The 25989-nt window shown below is 38.5% G+C and overlaps 3 protein-coding genes across 3 annotated transcripts; 1 reads left to right on the top strand and 2 right to left on the bottom strand.

The window, feature by feature from the left end:
* Nucleotides 1–800: 800 nt before the first annotated feature.
* LOC113682888 (uncharacterized) lies at nucleotides 801–19726 on the top strand. The gene is made up of 25 exons (XM_027200063.2): nucleotides 801–971; nucleotides 1113–1166; nucleotides 2422–2571; nucleotides 3055–3248; nucleotides 3615–3736; nucleotides 4094–4324; nucleotides 5146–5207; nucleotides 5770–5819; nucleotides 6256–6345; nucleotides 7119–7273; nucleotides 9754–9788; nucleotides 10115–10225; nucleotides 10956–10996; nucleotides 12012–12106; nucleotides 12488–12801; nucleotides 13566–13620; nucleotides 13944–14008; nucleotides 14767–14849; nucleotides 15379–15438; nucleotides 15782–15878; nucleotides 16514–16556; nucleotides 17049–17128; nucleotides 17562–17639; nucleotides 17841–17918; nucleotides 18483–19726. The coding sequence occupies exons 1-25, from the start codon at nucleotides 888–890 to the stop codon at nucleotides 18603–18605; spliced, it is 2550 nt and encodes an 849-aa protein (XP_027055864.2). The 5' UTR covers nucleotides 801–887; the 3' UTR covers nucleotides 18606–19726.
* Nucleotides 7744–9166, bottom strand: LOC113682887 (putative thiopurine S-methyltransferase). The gene has a single exon (XM_027200062.2). The coding sequence runs from the start codon at nucleotides 9084–9086 to the stop codon at nucleotides 8373–8375; it is 714 nt and encodes a 237-aa protein (XP_027055863.2). The 5' UTR covers nucleotides 9087–9166; the 3' UTR covers nucleotides 7744–8372.
* A 470-nt stretch (nucleotides 19727–20196) lies between the features above and the next one.
* Nucleotides 20197–21895, bottom strand: LOC113682886 (uncharacterized). Its single transcript, XM_027200060.2, has one exon. It carries the CDS (start codon nucleotides 21863–21865, stop codon nucleotides 21032–21034), a length of 834 nt encoding a protein of 277 aa, XP_027055861.2. The 5' UTR covers nucleotides 21866–21895; the 3' UTR covers nucleotides 20197–21031.
* Between the last annotated feature and the right edge of the window lie 4094 nt (nucleotides 21896–25989).

Genomic DNA, 25989 nt, shown 5'->3' with positions numbered 1-25989 from the left:
AGAGTTTATGCCTCACAAAAAAATTCTGTGAAATCTTGGAACATTTTTCTTCCTCTTCATGCAAATAGCACTGATTGTCATTGTGTTACCGGTAACCAACATTTCAAATCTCCCGAAAAGTAAGAAGTCGAGGGCTGGGCCGGGAGAGGAGTATCGTTACAAGGTCAGATCAGTATCTGAGCGAATGCGCACGTATCCCTCACCTTATTCCACAACAGTCAACTGATTTGTCGTAGTACCCTCCCTCCCCCTCCCCCCCCCCTTGCTCTACAATTTCAAAGTGACAGGGTAAATTTCTCGATTGAAAACGCTTTAGCCACTAAGCAGTGGATGAAGGCAAATGAGCAGTCAATGATTTTTAAGAAGCTTTAAAATGGTCGGTAATAAAATATAACATCCGACAAATTTTGTGGCTCCTCGTATGTATAGATGAACGAAATTACGAATTACGCCGTTATTTCAACGCCGCTTTCCCACTCACTCCCATCCCCATGGACTTCTTTTGTGATTTTTTGGGTAAGGTCATCCAAACAAATTAAACATTTGCGGCCGATTCGCAGTCAAGCCGCGGGTAATCTTGCCTGAAACGCAGGTGTACCCGGTAACTCAATTATTTTTCTTGAGCTTTGACTAAGCTCAAACAGTTCATTATTTGACCTTTTCTTCAAATCTCATGATGAACGCACTTCGCACTTTGGCCATCACGAGTTTGATGACTTACAATGAAAGTATTGCCGGAGACAAGACTCACCGGAAAGAACCGGAAGTTGACCTAACACTTCTATTGTTCGTGGGCTCATGATCTGTCACAGGTCTTTCGTACCTCAGACAGTGTTTCATCGTTCGTTGGAAAGCCAGCTGCAAAGGAATTCTCTTACTGAGATGCGATGTTCTCGCTTTTATGCCTTCTGTATCTGTCGTTGATAAGTGTGTTTGTTGCACTCGTCACTTATATTATTTTCTTCCGCAAGGTAAGCAAATTTAAAATTGTTTTAAAAAGCGAATTTTAGACGGTCGAAGAGCAAGATCAGCTGAGCGCCGACAATGATACGGTAATTATACTTGTTCATGTGGCGTTTACCTAAACTGATTTTTTCCCTTGCACTTTTCAGGGATCTATCCATGATAAAACTTCTGCACAGGAAAAAATAAAGTTCATCAAAAAGGTACCTGTTTTTTTGTTTTCTTTTTTTCTGGGGGTGAGAGATTTGTTTACTACTCGATCTGGTTCGATATTTTAACCCAGTACGCGGTTCTACAGTGTATTTTATTCGTCAGCATATCAAGTTTCAAGCGCTCAACCATCTAAAACCCTCAGGTTATGTTTGTTAATTCAAAGAGACGTTCACGTGAAAAACAGTAGAGCTTATGTCACTGTCAATGAATTTCTACGTGAAGGAAACTTAATTCATTGCTCGTTCAGGATACGTAAATGTGAGCTTTAACAGGCTGATGTTGCAAATTAGTTACAGTCATAAATTATTAAGCCTTAAGGACAATATTACATCAATCGATCAATCGGTTTAGATTATCTAAATTTCACAAAACAAGCATCCAGAACAAAGAACAGTGGTGTAATATTTGAGCATGTAAATAGTAAATAAACTTGAAGTGGTTCCGCAGTCATTAATTCGCCCAGACTTCAGCTGTGTTTCTTTGTCACATTAATTCATTAATGATCTGTACTTTGATATGACTTTTACTGACTTTTACAATATTCATAGAATTGGTAAACTTTTAGTGGAGTGGTAATATGATCCTCAGTGTTGTGGGTCTGAAAATAATTAAAGAATTTCAGTCTATTGCTTAGGGTTATTAATAAATTAATCTTTTTTTTTTTGTTTAGGAATGTTTGTGATAAAAGGCCCTTGTATCTTATTAACAATAGATAAAAAAAAAGGAGTTGTTGATTTTGCCATGTTTTGAATTTACTTGCACTGATTGTTCTATGGTAAATAAGGTGTGAAAACACCAAATATGGATATACTAAAAAAATTGCTCCATAAATTTTGCAAAATGTTGATAAATCTTTTTGTTAGTTATATTTTGGAAGCTATTAGTATAAAATTATTTTCAGTTAGTTATGATTATTTCTGATATTGTTTTTAGAAAACATTTCAATCACAGAGCTTAGATATTGTTCAGGTTTGAATGGGTCATATTTTTAGAAATTACGACAATTTTTTGTTGCCACACTAATCTTTATAATGATATGATACTTGGATCTAGTGATTCAGCAAGCTCAGTTTGTGGATAATTTTTGAAGAACATGTGGTCTTACTCATGAGAAACATGAGAGACTTCAATCATAAATTTATGGCTTCAAAGTAACATTTTTCTGACCATAGGTTGGCATGTTAACAAGTCATCATTCATCATTAATTTCTCTTAGTCTTGATTTTTTTAAAATCATTTTCCTAGCATGTTCCTCCCAAGGCCTCCAAAGGCTGGCAGCTGAAGTCTGTTGACAGTGGTTTGAGAATCTGGCAAAAGGACTTGGGAGGAAGTACCCCTCCCTGGATGTCAAGAATAATTTATGCATGTTCTGGAATCATTCCTGCATCCAAGCAGGTAGCTATTTAAGATGTACAATTAGTACCTGTATGTAAAATAATTTTTACAATTGTTTATAGACAGTGTGATTTTATGAGTTACTCTTCAGTCTTATATTAGTATGTGTTAAATGAATTTTACAGAAAGGCCAGGTAGGGTGATATTTCTAGTGCTCCCTTTTAAATTTGGTACACCTATGTGAACCTCTCCTTACAGGGAATTAAACATTTATGAGAGTTTAAGTACCTGGGAGAGGAGTCCCTATTTTAAACTCAGACTGGTATATTACCAACAGTAGTCATTATTAAATATCAACATTTTCTTGAGATATTATGTAATGTTATAGTTATATAACATTATTATGTAATGTTATAGTTTGATGAGAGGAAAGTTACATGCAGGCAATAAATCCAATCTTTAATAATTTTTTATCATGAGTTTGTTATTTTTGTCAAAGAATTTATCTGACTACATGTGGCTCTCTTGAATGTTACTGAATAGGAGGTGATGAAAGTCTTAAAGCAGCCTTTTCTTTTATTGGAGTGGGATCCTTCAGTAAAGACTGTGTCGCAGGTTACAACCGGCAACAATCAGGATGTTGTGTCAGTTTCTTTTAACTGTAGCAGTTTTTTGGCAAGAGCTGTGCTTCAGTTGAGGGAAATGTTTGGTGGAGAGACAAAAGCAGTTTATTCAAGGCAAGTAAATTCTGAAAGTTTCAGTATCCTTTTATGTACAGGTGAATGTAGTCTGTAACTGAAAAAGATTCTTGACTTGTAATCAGCTTGCCATTGTTTCAAACCCTTTTCACACAAGATCTGATTGTGAATTCTCCCTTCTTGCATCTATGAATCTCCTTATAAATTAGTGGCAATAATTTGGTGTTTGATCAAGATATCAACTTCTACTGGATAAGTCTGAGTATTCTCATGACCCGTTTGCTGGATAATTTATGGATATTTTAGGGAGGAGTAATATTTTGCCACTTATGGGAGTTAAAGGGCTTAATGATCTCATGATCTTTCTGTTTGTCATTTTTAATTTGTGTTTAATATATATCATAGGTACTGGGATACAGACTTGAAAACAAAGTCTGAAGCATGGTTTGTTAGCTCATTTGTTGAACAAGTCATTCCAGCAGAAGGCTCCTTGTTGTCATGCTTCTTAGTGTCATCTATGGACAATGGTAAGATGTCAATAATAAAATTAACCTTTCCACATATAGTTGATGTGTATATTGTAAGAGACATGGTGGTTTTTACATTTAGGCACACTGAACTCTGAGAAGAGGAGTCCTGAGTCCAACCCTAGCCTGGGTTATTGAGTTATTTTTCTGGGTGCCGGACACTTTACCCTGATGAGATCTCTTTCCATTCAGGAGTTATATAAATGGGTAATGCCAAATTGTCATGGAATCTTGACAAAATGCAAGACATCTTACTCGACTTCTTTGATTGTGCAAATTCATGACATAAAGGAACCAAATAGATTTGAAATTATTCGTGACTGTTGTGATTCATTTCAACAACTCTTTTGTTTTCAGGAGATGATGAGCCAAGTGAAAGTCTAGTCTCCTTAATTGTGGCACCTGTATCAGAACGTTTTGCATCAATACCACAATTGACAGTATCTCGCGTAGCAGGACTACAGGATTTCTTTACTCATTACAAACCTGATCAGTCTCATGCTAATTCTGTTGGATCAGAACCCAGCAACATAAGTTTGTCTGGGAGTGACAATCATGTCACACATCTAGAATCCATTAACCAAACAGGTGAGTCATGTCAGTAGTGTTTACAATAATATCTGTGTGACCTGATTGTGATTTATATACTGTTCCAGGATTAAACATGTGTGATACAGGTGGTTTAATGCAATTATTGAGTGGTCTCATGTCAGACAAAGGGATAAGTTCACTTCATGCCATTTGATCACTTAAAAAGTAGTATCTTGTCAGAACTGATAAACTTATAGAGCCCTACTAACAACACAGTTATAGTATGTAATCACAGTATTTTTAAATGCATTAAGCTTAGGTGACATGTAAAGTACTGATAAACAGTTCTTGTGTTCTCTTAGCATCAGGATTAGGTAATGACACTGATAAAATGATGAAAAATGTTGCCTTTTTCTTTATACAAGTGTTTTCAATGAATATTTTGTTTAACTATTATTGAGAGTGGCAGTCTCATTGATCTGTGCATCCAGACTGATGAGCACAAGATTGATTAATTCAGTCAGTCGCACCTTCTGTCAGGTGTCCTTAGGATGGGAAACACTTTCAGTTCTTAAAAGCTTCGTTATGACATATGGTTAACATGTGCATTTTAAGACACATCTCAGTGTGGATGTATGGTAAATGATGCAGTTTACATGACATTGTACACTTAATTTGACTCCTGTTGGCCAGGGTAAAGAATATCATAAATTATGTGTCACCATTTAAATTAGGATCTAAACATGCAGCCAGAGGTTTGCTTTGATTGTATTGAAGTTTTAATTAATTCCCAGTGACTGTTATGAGATAGCTAATTAATGACACCACTGAGGTCATTGAAATTTCATATTAGTTAAGACCAGACTTTCTTCTTCCAGGTGTTGGTGATTTACTGGGTGGAGCAGTTGACCTGACTGATGATAACAAAATGATAAAAAGGGTATGTGACGGTACAAGGTAACATGTCAAATTTTACCTTGATACCAGCCTTAGTAACTTTTGCCATGATACAAGATACAGTATAAACCCACTTCTCCCTCATGCTTGTCACATATATATACCAGTGCTAGTTCACCATGGTTGGTGTCAGCACCAGTGCTGTGAAGTCTGTTCATTTCCTCATGAAATTGTACAGCATGAGATTCATGACACCAAAGGACAATCACTTGTCATGTTATCATTTTTAGCAACTAGTGGACTTGAGCAGGTAGGACATGCCTAATTTATGTCTTGAGATGGGGAGATATAAAGACAGATTTGTAAATGTGACACAAAAAGAAGGAGTCGTTAGGGTTAAGGAACTGAATATAAGTCTTTCTTGCACCCTCATTTTAATAGAAGTTTTCCTTTCAACATTAAATAGTAATATCACATTTAAATGTGTGATTGTGATTTAATTTTATTAACTAAAGTTAATAAACTGGAGAAGCTTCAATTAGTTTTTTTTTTTAATTTTGTAAAACTTGCTTATCATGTTATTTTTCTTCTGAAAAAATTAACAGGGAAAAGAAAGTGTTGTTAGTGATTCACATCTTCCAGAATTCCTCAGAAGGTGATAATCCTTTTTCATTTTCATTTTGAAGGGAGTGTTTAGTAAATAGTTGAAACGAAAGAGAGATTTCATTTGAGTTATAATCTAGCTAGCACTAATAAGACACCTGCACTGCAGGCTATTACCACACTTTTGTCTATGAATCCTCCACACCACCTCTCTTCAAGACATAAATCTTAGTCATACTCTTTCTTTAGCATATTTGTTGTGGTTTTGTAAACTTTTTACCAAAAACTACAGAAAAATTTCCACCACACTATTTTCCCACATTGCTTTTAGAATTACACATTAATTTAAATGGATTGATATATCCTTTTATTATCAGGAATTGTTGAATGTCAATTTTCAAAGATTGAGTCTGCTTTCTCTTTTTAATTCTTTAAATAATCAATTCTTTGAATAATTTGATGAAATTTGTCTTATTTTCCTGTGCCAGTGAGAGTTTGGAGGGAATGCTCCAAAAAGTGATGGACATCTACCAGGCCACTGAAGGAACTGACAACTGGATTTCTCAAGGGAGTACAAAGTATGTTGGAAACTGTTTTGATTGATGTGCACATGCCATAGTATACAACACATTATAATAAAGCTCAGATATAACACGTACTGTCATTGGTTGAAAGAGCGTGCTCTATGAGAGTATAGAGCATAGAACTGAGCTAAAGCTGTCACGCCATCTGCCAAATCGTACTATGGCCGACCTTTTCCGGGACTTCTTTCTAGCTTTTTTTTCATTAATTGAAAGTGAAATTTCGGAACAAGACCTACACTTCTTTCGTGCTCTAGCCGCTTCCTGCGTGCTTTACAACAGAACAGAGCACAGTCAAGGCTTCTCTATTTGTTAATTCAAGTGTGGTACCATCTTCAAAGGAGTTAAATTGCATAAAAATGGTTGATTTCAGTTTAAATTAAATGACAGGTGTTTACTTCAAGTGTCCTTTGTACAGATCTGTCTGTTTTGGAGAAGATAGGATATTTCATTTTGTTGATAAAAGCATTCATCAGCAGTGGTGATAAATCGTGCAAGAGCTTTTGTTTATAGCATGCATGAAGAGAATAATGAAATTTACTGATACTAGCTAGGGAAAGGCCATAAAGAATATTTTCTGTGTGTAGACTGAAATGAGTGTTATAATATACATTAACCCTTTGCAACACTCCTTAAGGAAAGTATATTGTGAATATCCATTCTGTTCTCTGCAGAGTGAGAAGTAGGAAGCTATTTTATGGACTCCGAGATGACATCCTTTACTTGTGAAACTACTCCTGCTGTTTAATATTCATCTTATGTTTCTTAAGGGGTCTGGATATTCTAAAACGACCACCTATGGCAGGAGAGCGACCTTGGGACTGCTATAGAGCAACTTCAGTGATAAATGTGCCACTTGACTACATTTTGGCCTACATTTACGAACTGGATTTTAGAGGGGAGTGGGACGACATGTTCCTCAAAGGTATTCAATATCAGTTTCTTGTAAGCTGCCAAGACTGGTGTTGTACAACATTACAAACATGAGATTTCTTAACCTCATTTAACCCTTTAACTCCCAAAAGTGATCAACACATAACATCTCCCCATAATATCCATACATTATCCAGCAAAAAGGTAATGAGATTATTCAGACTTATCAGATAGAAGTTGTCATCTTGATCTAACACCACATTCTTCTAACTAATTTACATGGAAATGTGTAGCAGCTGGAGGGGAGAATTAACAATCAGATATTGGGAGTTGAAAGGGTTGAACACCAGACCCAAAATTCAATGAAACAATGTTAATTGTCGTCCAATACCTGCTTGATAAAGCTTAATGGTACATCAACTCAAGAAGTGGCTCTGCTTGGCTTATGTAAATGGTTGAGAATGAACTTACAATGCCTAATTTGAAGCAAAAAAGAAAGAGGATTCTACATCAGACCAAAAATGGTGAAAATCTATTTTTTTATTGGTGGTTGTAGCACTCAGCTGAGTTCTTTGATGCTTCATATCCTCAGGCTCTTAGCCTGTGGTGAAGGTGCAGTTCTGCTAAGACAGCTGCCATCTTTTAGTTTTAATGTAGAGGGAGATGGGGGGAAACAAAGACTTAAACATAACAAGCTTGTAATGCTTAATAGCCCTCTCCAACAAAAATTCCTGCACTACAGACTGACATGCTCCAGTTTGGATTAAAGTCAAAAGGTGCTACCTGATTTTTTTCTTTTTTTTACCTCTTGTTGCCTAAGTCTTGTAACCAAAATCATTACTTTAAGTGTTCCACATTAACCTATCACTCGCCAAAAACCAGATTTTCACTGTCCTTGCATTGTTCAATTAGTACATTCATCTCATAAATGAGACCTAACTTTACTCTGGTGTTGACTTCTGCACTAAATATGAAATGTCTTAAAAAAGGAAAAACAAACAACAACCAAATCGAGTCGGAATCAATTGTAAACAAGCTGTGATAGAATCACCTAGGTTCTAAAGTTTCTCATGTAGAAAAAATCGTGCATTCCCCTGCAATCAGCATCAGTTGGGCTAATTAGTCTAGGGTAATGCATTCAGATGCCTTCATTATTTTTCCTTTGGTTTGAATAAATGATAGTGCAAATCTAAAGCGAAGGATAAGTTCCTGTTAGGATCCTCTTCCAGCCTATTTACTTCCAGCTCTCTGATGGTAAAATCTTCTCCATAAATTTCATTCCTAAGCTCTTCAGAAATGCAGGCTGGTGGCCTCGTTCCTCGGTCAACTTCATAGTAATGGCTTTCTAACATATAGTTTCCATCGCTTGCGAGAAGTGAACGCATCTTTTTCGTGTATCGTTTGCCATTATCGTTGAATGCAGGAGCAACAGCAGACAAAGATCCGCGGTCCCAAATAGCGTCAAATCTGCCACCGACATCATCTTCCGTAACACTGAACAGATTACAGCAAAAGATTGTGATATCCTTTTCGTTGCACTTGTACTTGTCCACAGGTTCGCTTACCGCGGCCATTTTAACGATTTCCACGGTGAAACTCAGATTATTTTCTAAGAAAAAATTTTCAATTGCTTTTTTAGCAACCTCTACCCCTATTACAGCGTGTCCTTGGTCGGCTAACCACAACATATCGACTGACTTGCCGCAGAGAGGCACGAATACACGCACTTTCGCTCTTCCACCAGTGAGCTCGTCAACATACTTAATTAGATATGCGTTTACTTCTTGCCGATGCCAGCCAGTATTCCCTTCCTTCCAACGATCGGTCCAATATTCAGCTGTAGTTGAATCCTTTTCTTCAGACATTCTTCTACAGTTCTGCTGCTCCGGTGCTATTCGATTTCACGAGGAAATGTTCCGTCGTTACGTAATGCCGACGGCTTGGTAACCACGCATTTTAGAGTACCCCAGCAAGAATTCGGTCCCAGGCATTTTCGGTGTCTGCTGTCAATTTTGCCTCACCTCATATGCCACTGACTGGCATTTTACCTTCAGTCATCTTGAGACTTAACCCCATCTCATACTGGAGAACGATTGTTGGTTTAATTTGTGTTAGTACAACTGCTCTGGTGATTATAAAGGTGTGCGCGCTCTGATTGTTCGAGGATTCCCTCGTAGACGATACCATAACCGTTAAATTAAGAATCGGTTCATTGTAAGCGTGATTATATATCGAGTTATGGATGGATGAGTGATAGGAAATTTGGAGAGCATGCGACAAACGCAAGAGTTGCTCGAGAAGTCGCACAATAAATTCTAGTGGTAACTGGCTGCCATTCTTGACAGAAGTAATCAAAATAATTGTAGTGAAAGACACGCAAAGTTTTTTTTATTTACAGAACAGTTTCGACAGCAGAATGAATTTACAATTATAAATTTACAATTATAAATTATTTGCAATTATATTACGGCAATTGTTCACCTTCGAATTCGGCGAATAATCGTGAAATAATCTGATGTATTACTTTTACAGGCGAAACTGTGGAAGAAATTGATCCTATTACAAAGGTAAGTTTCGGTTAAGATGATCTTTGCAAGTATCATTCATTTCGGATCAGGGATTATAAAATTTTTTTTTACGAAAATTTGACAGTTTCTTGTTGTGTCACTTGCTTTGAGCGTCACGCAATGGTTGTGTCACTTGTTTCAGCGTCACGCAATGGTATGCTGAAAAAAGACAAACTTTTGGAAAGAAGCACAGGAAAACAACTTGCAAATCATGCTTTTTATTCGTTAAGTGAAGTGAATTAGATATGAATGTTTTTGTTTTAACTTCATATTGCCTTAACGCGAAATTTTGCCTCGATCCTCACAACTTTTCGTCATTCTTTCAGGTCAACCGACTGGAGTACAAACCACAATGGCCAGCTAGCGGTCGGGACTTCTGTGTCATAGCTATTCTCCGAGAGATTGATGAAGGCGTAATTGCCTTGGCTTCTGAGGCGGTGTGTGCTTTAAGCGTTATTTTTTTACGTTTTATCTGCTAAATGAAACTTTTTGTGGGAGACACGGCAGCTTAGTGTTAAGCATGCTGAAAAGCGGAATGATTGATTCGTTTACATTGTTTTATGTACTTGGACAAGACACCTAACTGTTATAGTGACCCTCTGACTCCCACGTGGTTATGAATAGGTATCCGTGCACTGAGCGAGATATCCAGTAAATCCCTATAAGGTAGTCTATAATGGGTGGGTGGTCGTGGGAGACGCCGCCGGTGGCTGGACTTCAGGTCGAAAGAGTCTGGGAACGAAATCTGGCCGGGTCTCTGTGTTGTGTTCCTGGGCAGAAAATTTCACTTTAACTTGCCACTCTCGTACCAAGAAGTAGAATGGTACCAGCGAACGGCAGGAAAACCCGATGAAAAGATAAGGGTGGGGTGGGGGAAGTTGTGGGGGGGGGGGGGGGTAACTCTGGGATGAACTAGCGTCTCTTGTGCTTTTCTCCTTCTTTGGAGTTGTTAACTTGAAATAATTTTTTTTTAATGTTAAAAAGGCGGAGACATTTCAGATAGCTTACAGGGGAAAGGAAATAGAGCTACAGAGCTTGTGAATACTAAAACTTGCACGCGGGCCCTGTAACCAGTACCTGTGTATAGATGGTCGCGAATAGAAATGTAAAAGCTAGTGCACAGCTTTTTAGGCCATAAATGACATGATTTCTCTGTAATGTTCGCAGGTCGAGCATGAGAGGTGTCCCGAAAAGAAAGGAATTGTTCGGTAAATAATAACTTATAACTTTTAATACAAGGCCCGATGTCTTGTCCGTTTCTGTCACCGACACAGGGCTTTTCAGGACAAGAGTCCATTTTACAATTGTGTGCTTGGTTGCCAAGCCTTTGAGTAGGAGTGAGGCTAAGGGTGACCTTGTTATGATACAAACCTTGCTGCTTTTCAAATGTAAATTACTTTGTTATCATGCTAACTAGATACTGGTCTCTATCTCAACAAGGTCACCTTCAGCCTCACTCCAAATCAAGGCTTGGCGACTAAGTGCACAACTGTAAAATGGCCCATTCTCACTCGGTCGATCAGACAGTTAAAGCACCAAGCATTACAAAGGTGTACAGTGGGGCCCTCCTTTTTGAGTGAATGCAATTCATAGCAAGTTACTGCGTTTGTGTCTGTTGTTCTATCCTTGTCGTGATGAAGGATAGTAAACAGTGAAGATTTTTCCGAGAGACAGAGAAGTGTCCTTAATCTCTTTCACTTCTCGAGTACAATAGTCGTCTCACTCCTCCTTTGCTTGGCCCTCTTGCTCTATATTAAGGAAGAAAAGATTGCTAGAAGTCGAATGTTGATCGTGCTAACTCGTGCGATTGTGCGCCAAAACTCCCTCCAAAGTCGTCTTGCTAGTAGAGACATGCCTGGCTCAGAGAGGAAGGCGCCCGGTCTTCTCAAGGGAATGATGATGTCTTCAAATTGAGCTGTTTCAGCCTTTGTAGGCACACCAAGGGTGCAGACCTGATGGCTCCATTTTTTTCTTTATTTTACCGATAGCAGGGAAACCTCGCGCCATTACCCGTTTACTCTCGGTATGTAACACGCGATCAGTTGTCCCACGCGATCAGTTGTCCCTCGAGATGACACAGGTGTCTTCTTCAGATAAAGTTATCCGCGTCTCCACGTTTAAGGCGACTCTCGCTCGCGATATTATTTTAACTTGCATGGCCGATCGCGTGAGATACAAGCAATCGCACGTCTAATATATTAATGGTGGTGTTTGTTGTTTCAGAGCGGAGATAATCACGGGCGGTTTTGTGGTTAAAGAACTGAGTAGTGATCCTCCAAGTTACGTTGTAACGTACATGACTCGCGTTGATTTAAAAGGTAAGTAAAAGAGCTTTTTGTCTATGCAATCTTCCCAGCTATTTCCACGCGTGGACAAATGTGGGAACAGGTTTCCTTTGCACGGGAGTTCTATAACACACTCGGGACTTTTAAAATGTCCTAACGGTTTTGAGAAAGGGTTTTGAGATCCGTGGAATTATGATTAGAACTCAATGTAACTTGTCGCTATGGCTGGGAGTTTTTCAAAAAGTCGTGGAAGCTATGGTGCTACTACAGGCGGAACTGATTAAAAATCAAACATTTTGAGACCACGGGTTAAAACAAAAACTCTTTTATGATACTTAGATTTAAAATTGAGGGTTCCTCTCCTTAATTTGCGAAGGTTAAGCGCTTATCGGGGGTTCTCTACGTACGTTTCAGGAAATCTACCTGCTCGACTTGTGAACAGAGTGCTATCATCTCAGCCTCAGGCTCTCGCGGTTTTACGAGATAAACTCGAGGCTTGTTATCAAGCTGAAGTGGAGGTTGACGGCTTGGACACATCGCAACTTCGAAGAGAAGGCGCTGAATTATGTACGGCGTTAATGAAAGCCAAATCGTCTCAGCAACCGCAGCCGGATGTTGAAAAGGAGGAGAAAGTGTCTTTACAAGGCTGGAGCTTACTGGAGACGCAAGATACCGACAGTGTGCATTCTTCTGAAATGATGGATAGGTTCGACCCAAATAATATATCGGTAAGAAGGACACAGGTTTACCCTGTAGTTTGGTTCGATAGTAGTCGAAAGAGCCTGTTCACAGTGTTCTCGGGCAAAATACGTTGATCACACGGTACCTATCTCCACCCACAAGAATGAATGGGTATCGAAAACCTACAAGGTAACTCCTCGATAGACTGGCAACAAGTCCAGAGGGGGGAGGGGGGGGGAGTAGCCAGTAGTGGATCCAGAGCTTGAGTTAAGTTGGGGTCCGGTTTTTTTGTCGCTTACCCTGCCGACTTTTCTTCCTTTTACGATTCTTTCTTCTTTTTTTGTTCTCGGATTTGTTGTTGTCGTATTGGTATTGTTTCGACGGTGAGACGAGGTGAAGGAACGTGCTAGAAGAAACTAAGGAGTTCTGCATAGCTTTAAACTAATTATGGCTGGCTCTAAATGCTTTTCTTTTCAGTATCATTACCACTATTCTTAACGACCACCAATCGGTTTGGATTAATCTTAAGTCTAGTTTTCTACATGATCACTTTGATCGAAATTAGGGCCAAAATTTTCGAGACGATTAAGGCGACCTGGGCAATCCTACGGAAACAAGGCCCAGGTACGAGCTCGGCTCAACCCAGCCTACTTCGATCTTCGCGATTGTCTCGGCCGCTATTGATCTTAAGGCCTAGTTTCCATAAAATCATCTCGATCGCTCGAGCCTAGGGCGATCGTACGTAGTACACTGTAAACAAGCTTGCTAACGTTGACAACTCTTAATGTAACTTTTCATCTTTACACATCAGCAAGACTCAGGGGAAATGTTTCCAATTACAGACGAACAAATGAAGTTTACACACGGTAAGAGACAGATACAGGTCATTTTTTCAGTATGTTGAATTCTTAACGCGTAGGAGTGACCCTTCCAAAGAGTCCAGAAGAATTCGGAAAAAGTGGAGCGGACAGATCTCAAATTTTTTGCCGATACAATCTTTTTAAATTTTAATCAGCTTTGTTTGAGCATGCTTTGAGTTTCCTGTTGTTTTTTGCTTGCAATTTAAACCGATATTGCATTGATTTATATGCTTTCATGATATGCCTTCCATGACTACTTTATAGATGATTGTAAAAAATGCTAAGAATAGAAAAGTATTCATTCTCACCACATTGTTTTGCTTTGACAGTGGACAGACATCAATTGGATTATCGAACGCTTAGCAATCAAGCGGCTGCCAACCTTCTAGGGGAGGTAATAACTATGTTATTCGAAAGATTTGATTGCACTCCAACTCCATACCCAAGCATCTTTTGCGTCAACCATACTTTTTATACTTTCCATCGTACCCACATTAAGATCTTCCCGTTGAGGTGATGGAATTCCTGGGCCTCGCCCTAGTATTAGTTATACGAGATGACAAACCCATAGGGTTACGCTCATTGAGTACTTCAAACTGAAAAGAGTCCTTACGGAGTTTGTTTTGAGCTGAGGAAACCTCATATATACTTGGCAGATGCGGGAGATTTTGAGGACGTTTCTCAAAAAAGTAGGTTCGAGTCATACAGTTTTTTCAGTTAGAACGCGTTTTTGCCAATTTCTTCTCTTTCGTTGTCAAAAATATTAAGGATGAGAAAGTTTTTAGTGTCTTTTACTGTAAGTGGATAATGGTTTAGAGACCGGAGCTCGAGTTAGAGCATTTAGTATTAATTGAGTTGATAACGTAAATTGGCCACCGTGACGAGTTTAGAAGCTGACGTTTCGAGCGTTAACCATTCGTCAGCTCGAAACGTCAGCTTTTAAACTCTTTACAGTGGCCAATTTACGTTATAAACTCAGTTGATAGTACTAAGTTACCCTGTTATACGCTCGCACCGACGCAGTTTCTTTAGAAAATTACCCCCTTTATTCATTATAAAACTGTTGTCAAAGGTTTAGCATATTAAGAATCTTTTGCTTAATCTGATAATCCCTAGAATGAATGAACTTAGTTTATTTTTTTATATGCCTAGGTACAACTGGCTTCTCAAGTAGAGATATCGGTGTCAGAAGAGATGGGTGGCCAGGCCAGTCAGGGGAGAGAAGGGGAGTGGAGGTACGTCGTGAACGTCACTCATTAGCTTGTCCGGTTTGGCTTTTTTTTGTTCACAAGACAGTACTCACACTGCGCGGCAGAGCGAGCGCCGGAGTCGGTGCACTATTTAGAGCTGTTTTTAATTTAGCCGCTTAAAGGAACACAATTTTTTCGCGCGACGCAGTCAATTATGTTTCCAGTATCATTGGAATCTTTTGAAGATCTGATTATTAGAAAATAGCAGCGAGCCAACACAGCGACATAAAAACTGGAAACCAAGTTAAAATTGGGGACAGCTGTTTCGAGCTGGTTGGGTCTTGCCAACTTTACTAAATTCACACAACCTGAGATGAAATTAAAATCCAATCTGCGTTTGTCACACAATGTTTCACTATTCATCTTTGCGGTAGTTTGATGTAGAAATCAGATCATGAACATGTTGCTAATCTTTGATCATCTCTCTGTTTTTCCGAATATTTACGAGCTTTATTATTTTTCCACGAGTTACCCTTTCTATCGCAACTTGCTCTCTCTCTTTGTTTTCTTTTAGTTATCGTAGCATTGAAAAAGACGTCGTGATATTACAGAAGACAGGAGATAAGATTCACAGGTTAGGACATTTTGTTCTGGAAGGGTCTTCTTTTTAGTGAAACAACTGCTTTAGCGAATCGGAAACGCCTTCCTCTCGAGTGACAGTCTGTCGTCGAGACAAAAAACCGAGATGCAAGAACTAATGGTGAAGAAATCCGCTATGGAGGTTAATTTGATCGTCTAGTCGATAATCAGCGACTTATTTTACATTTCCACCCACCCAGTCAAGTATTGACTGAGCGAGAGAGCGAGCTAACAGTTGTTAAGAAACGTTTGAAGGTCTCTTTGTGTAATGTTCCCCAGGTCTTAGATATTATTTGACGTCTGGGTTATGCGGTTTATGACTTTCTATGTATTTGCAGTTTTCTTGGCAAGGGAATGATCAAAGCGAAGCCGCCAACAGTTTATGAAGCGGTGCGGAATCATATGACGCGTCACGTGTACGATAGAATGCTGAAGGTAACTATTTGTGGCCTTTCCCAACATCTAGACAGTTCGCAAAGCAGCAAATTTCTAGAACAAAAATTTATCTTTCAAATCGGCACTTTTAATACCTACGAGTTTCATTCAACTAATTTATTCTTGATTTCTTGTCACCACATTCCCACCAGTAGCGTAGCCCCAATTTCTGCATATAAACCCGCGCACAACCCTCAATTCCTCCAATCGCTCTGACGACGGGCTTGCGCTCGAAACATCAGCTTTTAAACTCTTCAGCTACGGTGGCTAATTTACGTTATCAACTAAGCTGATTACTCTTTTATATTTGAGTGTTTGGAATATGCGGCTATCTGTAGTTTAACGTCCTATTGGTACTCCACCGTCGTACGCATACGCATCAAACACAACTGTTTTCTTCTTCTCGCCAATCTCGCACCTAAAGATCACAATGTACTCCTTTAGTGGTTTCCAAGGCAACCAACAGCTGGTCGAAAAGACTTAGGACTCGGGGCTCGGGATTACCTTCTTGATAAAGCATTCATTTGATGGAAAGCCAAACTTGAATATTATCGTCTCTAGCACCTAGCCGTTTGCTGCTTGTTTGTCTGTTCGAATGTTAGACGTAACTATTCTGTTTTGTTTGCATATCGAAGAAAACCAAGTTGGTCAGGCAAATCGACGATCAAACTAAAATCAGTAAGTTGGATGAGTTTATTTGTATCTCTCCATTTGCTTAAAACCATTGATTATTAGCTGAATATAGCGCAGACTCGTGGCTCAGGAACGTGATTTTAGAATACAGCAGAGTACCGATTTTTCGAACTCCCTGTCAATGTGAACCACAATTTTCCTTTCCTCTGGGAGGTTCGCAAAGAACGAAATTCCTCTTTAAACAGCCAAAACCCTTCACTCCAACAATCCCTCAGTGAATGGATGTTAGTCTATAGAACCAATACAGTGTATTACGATCTGAAAGGGAAAAGGACTCTAGTTACACATTTGAACATTTTGAGCCGTCGATTATTAAATGGAGACGAGAGTAATCGCCGCAGTAATGACTTGAACTTAGTAACATTCAAACCTAGTAGCTCTAAAAAATGCTTGTAAAGTTACCGTGAAAATCTTGTTTTGATATGTTACTCTGTCTAATGGAGTGGTAAGAGGGTTCTTTCTTTTTATTTTTTACAGTTTATTGCCATCATGAAACAACTCAGTGCTTCGTAAAGCAGTCACGCGATTCTGTAGCTTTGATAGGAGAGCGAGTCGAGGTGAATGTTTACTCTGTAACTTGCAGTTGGTTCATTGAGAGTTACTTTACTCTGCGGGAAACGAGGTGGCTTCCGGATCGAGGCCCGTTTCTTGAAAGTCCTTATAATCGTAGGCTTGATTACCAGCCGCTGTTCGCGAATATGAGCCCGCGCCTCTCCCCCGAACCCATTTCTCTCCTTGGGAAGGAGCCAAGACCGGACACGAGAGAGCGGCGGAAATCAAGCCTATGATAATCTGTGCTCTCGAAAAACTGATTTTTTTTGGTTAAATTTAAGTTCGATATATTTAGATAGCCCTGAGATTCAGCCACTTTAGATATCAGGAAATGAAACTAAGTTATTAAATTTGAGCTGAGACACGCGCTTTCCAACCACCCTACAAATAGAGTGTAGATTGAAGATAGAGATACTAAAGTTGTTTCTTCCCACCCAGCCTGAACGTTACCTAATAGCTGGGACATCCGTGGACATCCCCGAATTACCTCAAAAAAAGGACATCATTAGAATGAAGGTATGACTGACTGCCCTATTCCAGACTGCTTTCGTACAATTTAAATGCTGTGTTACTTGCGCTCCCTGCTCGTTATTTTCCTGCCTTTTGAATCACGTGTCCTCCATCCCTCTGAATATTCTGTGCTTCAACATTAAAAGTGTTGTCACTTCAACAAGCGTTACCAAACCAGTTTTTCTCGTTTACAATTTTTTTTAACAGGTTCACGTTGCTGGTTGGGTAATTGAGCCCATGCTACAAAATGGTCAGCTGTATTCTATGGTGTCGTATCTTACTCAGGTAAAGAGGTGTTCAATGTAACGTAACTCTACATGAACTGAGTGCATTTCAACTGAGTGAAAAATAAAACAAAACAGAAGTAATCTATGCTGCTAAATTCAACCAACAAAAATATTCCAAGCAGCCAACAAAAATCGAATTAAAACAAGCAAACCACTTGAAGTGCTAGAAAATACGAGTAGTCAATGAAAGCCGCGCTTGGTTTCATTCTTGCCACTGATTGGTTGTGAGTGTGGCACCAATCACAGAGCCGTATATAGTGAGCGAAACTTAAGCAATCCCGAATTACTCTTGACACTCAAATGCCAGCTGCTGTAACTGTTATCTCACTCCCAAGATCTCGTAAGTAACTCTCCTTACTGTCCGCTATAAAATTATCATGAGATTAGTTTGGAGAATTCGGTATTGGATCAAGTAATAATCCCCTAATTAATATTTGTCTTGATTCTTATCACTTGTCTACTTGATATTGTATTCGTATGGTAAGGAGAAATTCTTTCTTGATCACTCATGGGAGTTGAAGGCTCAAGTAATAAATATGTATTATTTTAACATTTTTTCCAGCTTGATTTTGGTGGTCCTTTTCCTGCTACTATTTTGAATCGTGTCGGTCGTCGCCAACCACTATGTATCGCTTATCTCAGAGACCACTTGGAAAAAAAGGAACGCAAAGCATCCACGGTGTAACCATTTAAAATGTGCTGAGACCCTCACGTCACCAAATATATGCGTGACCCACAGCTTGGGGCGAAATATGGACAGAGGACAAAATTTCGGTGGATGGGGCTTAATGTTTGTGTCATTAAATTTGGGTCATGGAATGTTCTTCCTGATAGGAAGTGATCTCCTCAGTTGTATGAACACTTAAATTTCACAGAAGAACAAAAAACAAACAAACGAACAAACAAACCAGCAAAGAAAGCAGAAATTTGCTATTTTCGAGATTCCTAAAGGTTCCGTTTTAAACCGAGGACAAGTGAAACGCCTCTGTTGTAGAAATGTTTCACTATTGTTTTGAAAACTGAATAATATTGTCTTTTACAAGGAACATTTTGTACTTGCATTCTAGAATCATTGTCTTGTGGATATCACTTGACCCACAATTGGCATTCACATATAAAGCATGAGACTTCTATAGTAGTTCACTTTCATCACATTATGTCAACTAAATACGTGAACGACGGCATCTGAGGTTCTTGGTGATGAAGTTCCTCGGCAGCATCGCGAACCAAATAGAAATTTACTTTCGCGAAAGTGAATCGCGTGCATGGAAATTGCATCGACCATGATTGAATTGAAGTCTTGCTTTCCGCTATTGACATAGGTTTTTGTTGTTTGTTTGTTTGTTCGATCTGGGGTTCTCTGATCAGGTGCAACCACAAATTTGAGTTACAAAATTAAAGAATCTTTTTGAGTTGTATAATTTAGATATAATTGTTTATTTTTTTTAATTTCTGTCGAAAATTGATCTCAATTGTTGTCAGCCTTAAATGTGTTTATTTTCTTTCAATTTCATCCAAGAAACCGTGAAACATCTTTTTATTTTTGTTGACGATGCTTATTTTTTTGTTGCCGGTGTTTGTCAAAAACATAGCCGAGCGTTTACAAGGGTACTGTTTAAGGCTGCAACTGTGAATCGAATATTCTACTTGATTTGTATCTTTATCCTTTCCAAGAAGCTTTCAGACTCTTTCAGAAAGCTAGAAAGTAGGAACGAATTAATGAGTGAATGGATTGTTAAATTTAAAGTCCACATTTAATTTTTATTGACAAGTAATGCATAATAAAAGCTTGGATGTTTGGTTTTCTTCGTTGGCTGTTTTGCGTGTTTGTTTGTTAGTTTGCTTGGTTTTAGAGAGAATCCAAACCGGACGAAAAAGGCGCATATCGATTAAAATAATCGTATGTATGCACGATTGCCAAATGAGAGATCTAATTAAAACAATGAGACAAAATATTTTCCTACGTTTTGACATTAAAAGATTAAAAAAAATCCTTTAATAGCACTATGAAAGCAGCAATAAAATTAGACGTTCTTAGCTTTCTGTAGCATTAGCGGTAGCATTTGCAGTAGCATTAGCTCTTCTCTCCTCTAAAGTATTGGGTTTCCTTGGAGGAGATCAAGCGATAAACTCAAGTTTACATCCTATGTAGAAATCTTCACTCGCGATCGGTATGTTTTCAATTTACTCGGCCTCTTCTTCATGAAACCAGAATTTTTTTAAGAAGGCACAGGAAACGTGAATACGCACGAACAATTCCCAAAAGAGAGATCTAGTTCAAATAGAGAGACAAATACTTTATTATGTGTTAATCTTTTAATAGCTACATCAAAAACGTAAATTGAAGTTCGGCTAGTTAAATCGATTCTAACTATTGTCATTACGACTTCAAAGTTCTTTTTGATGGCGCCATACGGCATTTGTCAATAATTTCTTGCTGCATCTATTTAGCTTATGATGCTGTTTTCGCTACAAATGTACCGCTGTATTTTGTTTATTTTACACCTTTGCAAAGCGTTTGCGTTTTTTTTTAAATATTAAAAACGAAGTGAACGTCACTAATTCTTTGCTTACGTTTGCGAATGATGCTTCATTAAAGAGCCAAGCGTTGTTACGAATATCTAAATTAGAACGCTTTTCTCATCCCTTATTAATGGTCATAGATCCATAAAGCAGAGAAACATAAATCGTTGAAAGTTATCAAGCTCTTCTTATAATACTGTCGTAAGTTAATTTACCGTTTCAAACCCAATCACCGGCAACAAGATTCTAAAATCTTATGTACACGCGTTCAACCATTGATACTAACCTAAATTTATTAACATAAACCCCGTAATGCTATATTAAGTTTTGCGACTGTATTTAACGATATCATGCAAGCACGGTGCTAAAACATTTGACACCTTAAGGTATATTCTTGATTCTACGTGCAAAGAATGTGCTGATTAGTGAAAGAGCCTTGATGGGTGCGAATGACGGTCTTATCTTAACATTTGCCAACATTGATCGACGGTGACAGTGGTGGTTAAAATTGCAATTCGGCGTAAAATTCAGCCTTGTACATCTGACCCCCCTATAATCTGACACAATCATGGCCCGAATTGAGACATATTAACTAAATTCCACGGTATTTTCTCGAACATGTTCAGTATTCTTTTCTTCATCATCTATTGTGACTTTTACATGACCTACAGTAGCTCGACGCAGATACCGACACGATCCAAGTGATCTGAATTGGTCCTCTAGTGATGGACCTTGAGTTGATTGCATCCCCGGCGTCGCCTTTAGAAGGCTATCGCGACGAGCTTGTTCTCTCAACTTGAGATTTCTTGGCAACAAAGATGGTGATAGCTTACCGTTATTTTCTTCCAATCCTGGTGAGCGAGGCGACAGTTGTATCAACTCTGACGGACGATCTCGATTCAAAAAAGAATTACTCGATTGCCGAGTTAAAATGGGTGAACCTTGAGGTGAAGAGAAGATTTCGTTGTATGAGCACCGACGAGGAATCGGCAACGGATTCGAACCGGAGTGTGGCGATAAACTGACATTTTCCCAAGAAAAAGCTGTCTTTCGATGGCCTAAAATTGGAGAACATGGTGCTGATTTGATCTCATGATCAGTTTTTATGGCTGGCAACCTAAGTTTGCTAGAAGCGTCAACCGAATCTTCTGTTTTGCTAGGGCTGCATGATCCTGCATCGTTGTTCGTGACTGGTTTAGCAATTTGAATCATCATCGTGAGTTTTTTCCGTAACTTTTTAGCCTCCAAGTCCATTTTTCTTTCAAATCGATTGTGTTCACTCTGTATAGAAGCACTTATCTTTTGATTCGTTTGTCTAAGTAGCGAGTTTTTTTTAACACAATTTCTCTCTTTCACCGAAAGTTCACAGTTGTTGGGTTGTTCCTCCATGGTGGTCGTGTCACTTGGGCTGCCCCAATTCATCTTCCAAACCTTCCCTGTTCAAAACAAATATTGCTCGTCTGGGAGATATTAAAAAACTTCACTTAAGTTTTCAGCCTCTCATAATTGGAAATCAATCATTGTACTATTATTGAGCAAGGCGGTCTATTTTTGTCTTTTGAATTTCTTTTATTCCCAGGAATTAACCACCTCTCTTTATCGGAGCTGCTTTACAATTCTATTGTATTCTTTCACTAGTATTGTATTCATGTACATGTAAACACGATTCCTCGCCCGGGATTTAGAAATTTAGTTTAAGTGAAAATCAAACTAGATGTGCTAATATAGTTTCAGTTGATTTAGGGTCAAAGTTCCTGTCGTTTATTGAATTCATTTACAGATCTTACGCTAGTTATGACTGTTTTACTACATTTTTATCATCAGAAATACGCTTCTGTGTCCGATGGGTCTAACTGAAGCCAACAAGCTGGCATATGTAGAAATCATTAACAAGTCATCTCCACTGAAGGGCTGACGATCTAATTTCCGAAGCAAACAAGACTTTGAGAGGTTTATTTAAATGACAGTTGCATAGCTTTTGCAGTATCTATCACTGGGGCAGTTAAAGGGGCAATTATTTTTCTTTTTCAATGGGGAACATTCATCCGCTTTAATTTCGACGTCTTTTGGAAAAGATTAAACAATTAAAAAAGACCCCCACCAGCGCTCTTCTGTATGCCGCCAAGATAATAGGCCCTTGTCCGTTCCGATTTGCTAAATTAACGAATTGAACGATTGAAATGCCGTGCAGCACGAAACTTTTGCGGGAGTGTTAGGTCGGAATATATTATCAACCATTTAAACTGTAACGGGTTTAGGTCGAAGCGGTTGAAGTCTCCCTATAGAACACTTGAACAACCGCTTTCAGTTGGACCACGTTAGCTCCTGGGAATTGCCCTAACCAGGCTTCTCCGCCTTTAACAGTCGAGGGAAAACAGCTCATTGGCAGAAGTGCTCATCTTCTCTGATAATCGAACAATTCGGGACGGTTACTTTTTTCTAAATAAACAACTAGTTTATACGTCAGCGTGCTTCATCGAGATATGTAGCAAGCTGAAAGTTTGGGAGCACGAAAGATGCACAAGAGTTTCTTGAGGCGCAGCTAAGAGCAGCTTCAGTTTCGTGGGTGCTCTCCAAAATTTCCAGCAGCTGCTTTTATTCAACACATAAATTGAGACTGGCAAGAATCTTGCCATTTTACAAGTGCTGTTGAAGATCCCGCTTGACTTTTAAAATGATCAAATTTAAAGGTACAGATCAACCAAAAATGTGTCGTTCCTGACAGAACGTACACAAAAGAGCCCAGCGGTTGATCTCAGGACAACACGATTTTACTTTGCGAATTGGTTCGAGATGAGCGAAATTTCAGCTAGGAACTGTTTTCTGCGATTTTATGCCCAAGCAGAAGAAATTTCACAACTCTTATTGCATTAAATGTTTATTAACAACATAACATGACAACTATTTTAAAAAGTGTTTTTAAATCTTACAACCGTGCTGCCCAAAAGGACTAACACAACACTTAAAGCAAGCAAATAAGACACTCATACCCCCAGACTACAGGTATATTTTAAATACATTTTTTAGGTCTTGTATAGATTCTTCGGGAACTTATTTTAGGGGTTCAGAACAATTCTTAACCCCGTCGAATTTTCAAATTGAATTTGTTACTTTCAAATTAAGCAGCTTTCAAAGCTATGAAACGCTTCTCTAGGTAATGGAATAGAAAATTCGACACCTTTGGCACAATGATTACAGCTCATTATTATTGAAAAATATTGATAAAACTATCCAGTTTTTTAAAAAGCACGGCGCAACCGCCTTCTCGCCGGCTTGAAAAAAATGCTAAAAAAAACTAATTCCACCCCCCACTGAGAAGGCGAAAATTTCATAAGCTGGACAACACATTCTTTTTATTACTTTTGTGTCGGGTTGAACAAGACTAGTAAGCAGGATAATTACCTGAAAGGAAGATTTACGACCCCCATGGGTGAATTATGAAACTCCAGCTTGATTACAGAAATGATTGCGTTTATTCCAGTTTATTAAAAGTTTGTGAAAATTATCGTCATCGGTACCATCATAGTTGAGGGATATTTAATTCGCAATCATTATCACTCTTCGTTGAAATATTTGTCTCCCTTCCAAATGATTTATTTTTTTTTAATTGCAACTTAAACCTATTGTGTATCTTCAACGTCCGCCGGATGAGCGACTGCTCTGATTTGGTGTTTTGTCGACACAGCCGCGTTTAATTAAGTGCTGCGTTTTAAAAGCAGTGAACATGGTGCAGATGATGTTGGAAGTTAACCTTACGTTCGATTTGCATCGACTGAGTTTGATGTTAGACACTCTTCTTGCAGGCGGAGATATTAGGAAAATTATAATCTCCTAGATCTCCCTGAAAAGGCGAAAAAACTCCTCTTCGTGTTGTTTGGTTAGCGGTCGAACCGATCGAAGCAATTTGTAGCAACTATTACGTTCACTGACATTTTAGGCTTACAGCCATTTGAGACCGTTTTAGTCGGATTTGGGAATTTATTTTCAATAGGTTGGAGGAACATCCAGTGATCGTTGCCTTGTGTTAGCTGACTGAAAAATTCTGAAAGATACCTTTCACTGGTTTTAAAACAATTTGAATGTTTGAATCAATATTTATTTGGAAGGCATTTAGATGTAAATTGCGCATTTACAGAGTGAAAGAATAAACACCTGCTAAAACCTGCACATTTGGTTATTAAGGTCGTTCATTTTGATTATATGATATATATATCTAAATAAATTATTTCCCTGTATTTTTCATTGAGTCTCAATTAAAAATGTAAACCAACTCGTACTGACTCTTCGATTTTCCCTTTTAACTTAGCTTTTTATTTCCTAAATTTTCTTTTAAGCCTCGGTAGACGTTAATATATGAGTAAAAAATCCCGTGTTTTTGACTGGAAAAGGAAACTGTTGTCTCATTTAACATTCGGCACCCTAACATCACCACACATTTTGCATAGTGTTCTCAATGCATCCATATGGTAGTCTAGTACCCAGACCTTCCACATGGAAGGCCAAGCCATATCACGGACGGTTAAAGGGTTGGATTTGGTACGAGATTACCCATATGGTGCTGACTAGGAGAATTTGTTCAACAATCAAGAGTGTGACGATAGGTTTTCGCGCCCAAACTGGGAAACTGAATCTTCGCGGACGGCACAATAACAACTGGGGGAAATAACTCGGTAGAGACCACTTGGCAGCGAGAACGGAAACTCGTCACGATTCCCTGGTACACGGAGATCTACTTCGAGTGAGCTTGTACGGACGTCAAGGATAAGACAATCTTTGGTTCCACAGTACTTTTATTCCAGGTCAGGCCAACAAGCGACATGACCTCTAGCGTACACAAATTGCAATCATCAAAGCTGTACAGGGTACTTGCTTAAGAACTAACTGGTGTGAGGTGCTATTGTTACACAAATCGCAATATTTGAATAAGGACACAAAGGAGCGGAAAAAGGTCTCTTTGAAGTTAGACGAAAACTACCGAAATATTCCATCGGTTTCTACGACGGAAAGAATTTCAAAATTAAAAAGACGGATGCAATAAACTCGATGCCATTAAAGTAGGAAACTTAAGTGAGAATTCACAGTTCTGGTATAAAAAATAATACCTAACTTAATTGCAGTAGCGCAGCTTAGGAAATAAAAACGGAAAAGCATGAAAAGTTTCTGCTTATCTATGCAAGGTTGGTGTGGAAACTATCGCATGAAAAGAAATTAAAGTTACGAGTATAAACTCAGCTGCTAACTACCATGAAAACCAATTTTTCCAGAAAGACCATTAACACTTATATTTACCTAAAAAACCATGTAATAAATAACAAAAGTGCCGCAATGCAGGTGCATAATGAAAGCGACTAACAAGCAAAATCTATTCTAAAAGCTACTGTGGTTTTTATACATTTTTTGATTTATTAAAATGAAAGGACTTCAAATGGTTAAATGTGAAAGTTTACGAATAAATATGTTCCGAATAACACACACGGAAAAATCAGTAAATTTTCCCGTAACAAGAGCTATTTAAGTTGTAGATTGTTTCCTTTATTCACTCAGGA

This window comes from Pocillopora damicornis, chromosome 7 (genome assembly GCF_964200805.1).
Source record: "Pocillopora damicornis chromosome 7, jaPocDami1.2, whole genome shotgun sequence".
Lineage (NCBI taxonomy): Eukaryota > Metazoa > Cnidaria > Anthozoa > Scleractinia > Pocilloporidae > Pocillopora > Pocillopora damicornis.
This window is presented reverse-complemented; position numbering and strand designations above follow the sequence as displayed.